Genomic DNA, 9,001 nt, shown 5'->3' with positions numbered 1-9,001 from the left:
CTGTGAGATCCGACACTTTTTCTCCATCTGCATTTGCTATTGGATTATTTTACATACGAGGGGACTTGTAAGCGTGCTACGTTCTGGAATACTGTTTAAGGATTCCGTCCCTGCTTGTTGTACATTTCCGAAAGTCTAGGGTGATAAAAAAAAAGTCGTTGTACCGATAAATGAATGGGATTCGGTGTAACTGGAAAGGAAGACGTTGCATACAGTTTTGGTGAGACTAATCGTTACGTGCTATTCGTATGAGGTGAACGTAATGCACGCTTTCCCGCCCAAGGTCAATCAGTCTGTGTCGCGACAGGTGCCACCTATTTGCTTACATCACAACCAAAAAGAGAAGATTTGTCATTATACTTAACCGTTATAAAGCTGTGCAGGACCTTAGTGAAACGAGAAGCTTGAAGCTGATTTTGAACAAGTTTGGATGACTCAACAGTATTACACAATGCAACTTGGCTCGCGAGAGGATGGTAGTGGGCGATAAAGGATTAAGGAAAGATTGTTTATTTTCTGTCAGAAGTTTTGCGCCTTTCTAGGTTCCTCGCAGTTGATTTTCTATTTCGAATCCCTTCGTCAGTACCTTCAGCCAAGATGGGTTGTACCGGGAGCGTCCTGGGAGTGTCCGACGAATTCGAGACGCACCCCTCCACCACGCGGATGCCCTCCAACACCTTCCCCGGACACGACAGGGAGGTGGACCCGGCGACGACCGACCCCGGCGACGCAAAGAACGACGGCGATGCTGTGTCGACGATCAGCAACGGGAAAATCGGGGCTCTGAATGAGGGCTCTGGCACGCAGATGACCCTTCTCAATGACGCCCTTGGGGGCAAACAGGACAACAGGCCGCCTTCGGCCAGGTCAAGCAAGTCGAGAACTCCAAGCAGGACCTCGAGCTCTGCCAAGTCGAGGTCGAGCCGTTCTTCGAAATCCGCCGGGTCGACGAGGCCGGCGTCGGCTACGGATCTCCACACAAAGCTCCCCGGGTCCATATCGGAGGATGAGAAGGAGGAGGAAAAGCCAAAGGAGGAAGCTAAGCCAGAAGTGAAAGATTTTAGCAAGGAACCTCTCAAAAAGGCTGAAGACATGATCATAAAGCCTACAGTACTTGCGGCTCCAGAAAGCGCAGAGAATGAAGGCGTGACTGATCCCAATGACAAGAACAAGGAAACGGCCGACAGAGTGGCTTCCGCCAAGTCAACGAAATCCAGAAATTCGGCTAAAAATCCCCTAGAAACATTACCAGGAAACGAAGAAGCGAAGACCGAGGATATCATAACAACAGAAAACGGAAAACAGGAGACTGATGGACCTGCACCACCAACCGAAAACGAAGAACCGAAACCCGACGAAATCAAATCAGCAGTAAACGATGACCCGGAGACAGGAACTTCAGGAACGGATATCGAAGCCAAAAATGAAGACGTCAAAAGCGAGGTGTCGTCAGAGGCCGCTCCGGAACCAGAAGCAGACACACTCGAGACCATAGTAGAAGATACCGTAAAAAGAGGTGAAGAAATCGGGATGCCGCAAGCTGATACATCTGCTGGTGAAGGTCGGTACAGCCCTTGCAGTAAATATTAACCACATTCTTTGATAAATATGTAATACTTGTAGGAACTCTGAATAAATATTTGATTTTGGTAGTATTCAGGACTAGACATACATACACTCACAGAAACACACATACTCATACACATACAAACACATACCTGCATAAACGCGAACACACACACGCGCACGATCACGTGCAATTATGCATGGACTTGAATTAATTCATAGGTAGGTAGATAATAATTAACTAATTTATTAATTAAAAATGGAAATGGTATGCATACATGTTCATATATATATACACACACAAGTATTATATATATATATATATATATATATATATATATATATATGAATATGAAAGGAGAATACACACTACCGTGTTGATACTATGGTATAAAAAACCCACACTGTAAAACTAGATTTAATTGAAAAAGAGACAACAGTTTCGGAATCCACCTGGATTCCATCTTCAGGTCTGAAGATGGAATCCAGGTGGATTCCGAAACTGTTGTCTCTTTTTCAATTAAATCTAGTTTTACAGTGTGGTTTTTTTATACCATATATGAATATGTATATATATGTATGAATATGTATATATATGTATATATATTTATATATATGAATATATATATATTTATATATATGATTATATATATACACATTTGTATATATGTATATGTATATATTTATATATATACTTATATATACATACATACATATATGTATAAATGTATATATATATATATACACACACAAATGTGTGTATGTATATATATATGTATATATATATACACACACACACATATATATATATATATATATATATATATATATATATATACATATACATATATACACATATAAATACATTTACAGTATATGTATGTTTATGTGTACTTGTGAACATATGTATACATGTATATACTTAGTATGTATGTATTCGTGTATAGTTTATACATATATACATTCCATCCTTGTAAATATCTCAATCTCCACTAATCCGAACAAGTAGAACCCGCGTGTCAATCAGTGATAGAACCTCTATTTCACTGAAACAAATTTAGTATAGACAGTGACACGGCAAGACAGTATACCATTTCAATATTTCTCCTTGTTATTATATTTTGGTGATTTTTAGTACCGACAGATGACACTTAAACGGAAATTTTGGTAATGCATTTTAATAAAATACGTTCTATTATTAAAGTCTATATGGTTATTAGAGATTTGAAAGTAAGAAAAGCTATTGAAATAGACGTAGTTGGGCTTATAGTGAAGCACTTGTAGTAAAACAAGAGACGACATTGAGAGGCAAAAAAGGGGTTTCGAGGCACCAACTTTGCACTTGCACTAGGCATTTATTGCATGCATTGCTTACTGGACTTTTGCGTATCTTCTTTACGCCTTTATTCTCTTCGTAATTCAAATATCAAGTACTTTAATTTGCGAAAACCTAAAAAAAAAAATGTATTGATAAGTTCTGAATGCCGTTTACGATCTACGTGTTTTTTTTTTTTTTTTTTTTTTTTTTTGTTTTTTGTTTTGTTGAATAGATAAACACTCTATCAGACTTATGAAATGTTATAAAAAAAAAAAAAAAAAAAAAAAAAACATTCTACACGTGTTCGAACTTTTCTGACTGACCACTTAGGGAAAGAAACTCATCTCAGTGAACAGAACACGACATGTATGGCTATATCATGCACGTCATAGGAAAAGATAAGGGGAGGGTAAGGGGAGAGGAAGGTGAGGGGGGAGGAAGGGTGAGGGTAGGGGAAGGTGAGGGGAAAAAGGGGAGGGAGGGTGGGTGGGTGGGCCAGGGAGAGGAGGGCCTCGCGTGTAGTGTATCCATAGACACATGATCACCCCTCCCCTCTATTGCTGTCCACTCCCCTACCCCCCTCCCTTACTATGCGTGGCAGCTATATAAACATCCTCCTCCCCCCCCCTGCCTTAGGTCTGCCACCCCCTCCCCCCGCCTCATACGTCCCTTCCCTCGCGAGACTGAGTCAGCCCGCGAGTATGTGGCATGTCGGGCATTCCAGAAGGGGCCCGGAGCTGTCTGGAATGTTGTCGGATATGTCGATATGACTTTTTTTTTTTTTCTCAAATCTTTGTTGCACGGTGTGACTAGAAAGCGAGGATGGGGGAGGGGAGATATGGGGAGGAGGGGGGGTGAAGAAAAAAAGATAATAATGTTAGAAAGAATAGTAATAAAAAAAGTGATGTGAGAGAAATAAAAATGATGAGAAGAAATTTTGCATGCTTGCATTCTTTTCGACTGCTTTGTTTGCCAATAACAATCTGAAAAAAAAGTTACGATACGCAATGCTCATAGACCTACATGCCGTGGCTAAGACTCATACAGATAAACACGGATATGCATATTAATCAGGATATAGCTACAGTAACAGGTTTACTGGTAATAAATTAGATTATACGTCTAAGCCGTCGCCACAAAAACTTCCAAGAACCGGGACGCAATCACAATAAGAAACAAAAGTGATTGATTTAATCCTTTCATGCCTTATTATTATTTTTTTTATTTTCTTGTATTTTTTTTTTTTTTTTTTTTTTCTTGTGCCAGAACGGATAAAGCTTGTTAAGCTGCTTATCAGGGTCGACACCTGGCTGGCATCGTCATAAGGTCAAGGAAGGGCGCGCGTCAAAACGCTTGTTCGATTTCGTAGCTGAGTCTGCGTGACTAAAGCCGCCTGTGAAAATGCGCATCCCGATCTTCACTTTCCAAGCCGCCCGCGCCCCATTCGAAGATTCGGACGCGCTTCTCGATTTGAGGGAATGAAATGGCTATTTGTCTCTTAAGAATATCTCTTACGTCATATTCGTAGATTTTGACGAATGAAATGTGTTTTTTAGTCATTTGATTTTAACATTCATGTTTTGATTATTAAAAAAAAAAAAAAAAAAACATTATAAAAACGTGCATGACTAAATGAATAATCAAATAAAAAGACAGACAGATAAAAGAATACGCATATATATATATATATACATACATACACACACGCACACACACACACACACACACACACACACACACACACACACACATATATGTGTGTGTGTGTGTGTGTGTGTGTGTGTGTGTGTGTGTGTGTGTGTGTGTGTGTGTGTGTGCGTGTGTGCGTGCGTGCGTGTGATTGCAACAGCAATTCAAAAATATAGACACCAGCTTCTCTGAAATATAAAACAAAGAATAACAACCACTTTTTGATAAACGGGAAATTGTAAAATGTATAAGATTCCTTGCCTGGCGGTCGTTCTGCGTTTTTCTTTCCCCACGTAAAAGAAACTAGGAACAAGTTTCTTATCAATAGGCACATTCTGTCTCTCTCTCTCTCTCTCTCTCTCTCTCTCTCTCTCTCTCTCTCTCTCTCTCTCTATCTCTCTCTCTTCCACTCCCTCTCCCTCTCCCCTCTCCTTTCCCTCTCTCCCTCTCCCTTCTCCTCTCCCTCTCCTTCTCTCTCCTCCTTTCCCTCTCTCCTTCTTTCTCCTATATCTCATCCCTCAAAATATTACAAAGAAGTTCATCGACCTCACTCTAGGAAAAGGTTCTTACGTCCCTCTTCGTGTGCGACTGATATTGCGACACTGAGCAATGCTTCTGACAGTGACATCAGTGTGATAACGGAGCTATTTTTTGTTTTGTTTTGTTACAGTGAAGTTGTTGTTTTTGTTTATGTTGTCGATTTTATTTTACAGTAACGCCGTTTTTTTTTTTTTTTTATTTGTTACTTTTTTTCTGTTTACGTCAACGTTGATTTTTGCAATTACAATTCGTTTATTTTTTTTCTGTGATAACGGAGCGAAGTTTTTTTTTTTTTTTTATTAACGTCGTTTGTTTTGTTTTGTTTGTGTTTCTGTTTACCCTGACGTTTATTTTTATTTTATTTACAATTCGTTTTTCTTCTTTCTTTCTTTTTTCATTCTTAATCGTTTACCGATCCGTTGATTTTATTTATTTGTAGCGACGTGTTTATTTCATAATGTGACGTCGGTATGTAAGGAAGGAGCGAAGAATTACAATAAGGATAAAAAAGAGAAATAAGATAGATAAGGAAAAGGAATAAATTGTAACTGAATGGAAAGAGAAAGGAAATAGACTGATAAGTTGGTAGATAGACATATTGGTGCACATATCGGTTCGTAAATAAAACTAAACAAATAAACGAATGAAGATAAATATCATGACAATATTAATACAAAATACCAACAATATATACAATACCTCACACAACAAAACAACAGTAAAAACAAAAACAAAGAGAAAACTTGATTTTTTTAATACAACAGTCTACCCTAAAACATCATTGGAAAATATATAACGCTTTTTGACTGATCTTCCTAAGGCCACTTATAATAGCAGTTAATATAAGTGACTTTCCTATTTGCAGTGACTTTCCTTTATGAATATTACTACGTTACTAGCTGTATGGATCATAATATTGCTACTTATCATGAAGTTGTTATTTGTGCGAATAATTGATACGATAGACTATATTGTTGTTTATTTTTTAAAATTATTGTATATATAACTATTACGTTTTTTATACGTAGGTAATTCGAATTTGATATTTATTTAGAAAAACAAAATATGGATACACAGTCATTTCTAAAAATAGTTGTAGTAATAAAATTAAATATTAAGAAATGTTTTCTCTTCAAATTATAGCATAACATTAAGTATATTGTGAAATCCATATTGATAGGACAAAGCTGCTCCCAGGATAGAATAAATTGCTATGAATGTATACTATACTAGTCAGATACAGATAAACTTTTAGAAATTATTACTAGTAACATTTTCGATATTTTTATTGCAACTGTTATTTCATTATCATTATCTTTACTTATGTATTTATGAACTCATTTGTTTATTTATTTATCAATTTATTATTATCGTTACCATTACCATTGTTATTATCATAATTATCATTATTACTAATATTATTATTATTATTATTACTATTATTATTATTATTATTATTATTATTATTATTATTATTATTACTATTATTATTATCATTATTATTATTGTTATATTAATATTATCATAATTATTGTTATTATCATCACCATTTTTAATCATTATAATTATCATTAATATCACGGAAAGAGGAAGGGAGAGAAATAGGAATAAGGAGCGAGAGAGGGAAGAAAAGAGAGGGAAAGGGAAAAGCAAGAAGGTAGGGAGAGTGAGTGATTGCCATTACCAAGCGAGAGAAAATTGATATCGTGATCAAAATTTCTGCAAAAAGCAAAAGAAAAATAGAGATAGAGAGAGATATAGGGAGATAGATAGATAGATAGAGAGAGAGAGAGAGAGAGAGAGAGAGAGAGAGAGAGAGAGAGAGAGAGAGAGAGAGAGAGAGAGAGAGAGAGAGAGAGAGAGAGAGAGAGAGAGAGAGAGAGAGAGAGAGAGAGTTAGAGAGAGAGAGAGATCGCAACACGTTATTTACTTTCCCTTATAAAAGGCTGAGAGCGGTAGAAGGAGGGGGGGGGGGGTAATTACGTAGGAACCTCAAATAATAATAATCACGGGGAGGAAATTCCAGCATAACATCAATACGAATCAATTATCCGATTACGTGGACACAGCGGCAATAATAATTACCAAACGCAAATTATTAGCTGTCATATAGACCTATGCCAGCCACAAGCACACCTGGTCTACGCTCAGGTAACACTTGATTGGCATTCACGCGACATCGACATTAGAATTGACCGCGTAAGTAATATATTGATAAATCATTTCTTCCTTGTTTCCTTTTTGTTGTTCTTTCTCCGTGATCAAAAAGCGCAAATCGTATAAATATAGTTTTCGTTCGCATTTACGAAAGTCGAAACTATTTGACATAATATGAAATAGAGTGATTGAAATTCATGATGATGGATACGTATTTTATGATGTGAACAGCATCTTAACGGTACTACTTAGGGCATGTAAAATAGGACTTATATGGGAGTAACACGTTTCAAAATATACGCTGGACTTAAATAACATTCTCTCTTTTACTGCTACCCTTTGTAACTAAGGAAAGGCTGTCAAATTGCGCTTTGCATCCAGTAATATAAGGACTATTTTGTCTTAAACCCTTCTAAATAAAATCAGTGAATACCAAAGAGCATCACAGATTCCAAAAATGTCCTCTTTACGTACCATTTTTATCGAGCGTCTTGGGGAAGTATCCTTAAGACCGAAACGTATCCAAATATAACGATGATTCCACGTCACGATAAGAAAGTCCTTGTTGACCCATTTCGAGTGCGTGGAGAGCGCTGATTGGTCAGACCATTAGAGGCGAGTCTTGTGATTGGTTGAGCTTGCCTTAACTAGATGGACGTTCATCCTTTCTAACACATATTACTCGTACTTATTTATTTTATAATCGTTACACTGCAATAATCATGCGTTGTATAAAAGTCAAATCGACAACCCATTAAAGAAAAGAAATGCGTCATGCGTGTGAAGGAAGTGAATGGGCGCGTTCGTTAAAAATGTATCACCTTAATTACGTCTATTGGGACACGCAAGATGAATAAATAAACTATTTGTATGTCCGTAAATGTACACTTAGAGGCTACAGCACATCTAGTACTCGTGGAGTGAAATCATAAATTCTGTTGTCAACTATCAGTTTCAGAAATTAAGAAAAGGAAAGAAGAATGATGAAAAAAACAAGATCTCTTTTTCTTTATATATATATATATATATATATATATATATACGTATATATACATATACATACACACATCCATATATATCTATACATGTGTGTGTGTGTGTGTGTGTGTGTGTGTGTGTGTGTGTGTGTGTGTGTGTGTGTGTATTTGTACATGTAATAATGAATAATGTATATATATATGTGTATATAAATATGTATAAATATATATGTGTATCTATGTACATATATTTAGATAGATATACATACATACAATATATATGTTCATATATATTACGAATCTTGCAAAAGGATTATTAATTGCAATTATACAGCTTATGCACACACACACACACACACACAAACATATATTCATTAATTTATACACACATACACACACACACTCACACACACACACACACACACACCCACACACACAAACATATATTCATTAATTTATACACACACACACACACACACTCACACGAATGCACACACACACACACACACACACACACACACACACACATGTATTTATATATGTATATATATATGTATATATACATATATGTATATATCTACATACACATATATGTGTGTGTGTGTGTGTGTGTGTAAACATTGTGTACTGTCTACATAACACACATATGTAAGCACACACATACACTCCCACGTGTGTTCATACAGATTGCAAAACTAATAATTTATCTGTTTGCGAATTTGTCAGATCAGTACTTGTACTTTTCGTTATCTTT

The 9,001-nt window shown here is 36.4% G+C and overlaps 1 protein-coding gene across 1 annotated transcript in view; it reads left to right on the top strand.

The window, feature by feature from the left end:
* Nucleotides 1–262: 262 nt before the first annotated feature.
* Nucleotides 263–9,001, top strand: part of LOC125042477 (proline-rich protein 36-like) — a 9,842-nt gene continuing 1,103 nt past the window's right edge. Inside the window, exons 1-3 of the mRNA XM_047638116.1 lie at nt 263–307; nt 443–476; nt 584–1,561. Coding sequence (XP_047494072.1) covers nt 263–307; nt 443–476; nt 584–1,561 — 1,057 coding nt within the window. The remainder of the gene's footprint in view (nt 308–442; nt 477–583; nt 1,562–9,001) is intronic.

Source organism: Penaeus chinensis, chromosome 32 (assembly GCF_019202785.1).
Source record: "Penaeus chinensis breed Huanghai No. 1 chromosome 32, ASM1920278v2, whole genome shotgun sequence".
Taxonomy (NCBI): Eukaryota; Metazoa; Arthropoda; class Malacostraca; order Decapoda; family Penaeidae; genus Penaeus; species Penaeus chinensis.
The sequence above is the reverse complement of the archived record's forward strand: the minus strand, read 5'-3'. Positions and strand labels throughout refer to the sequence as shown.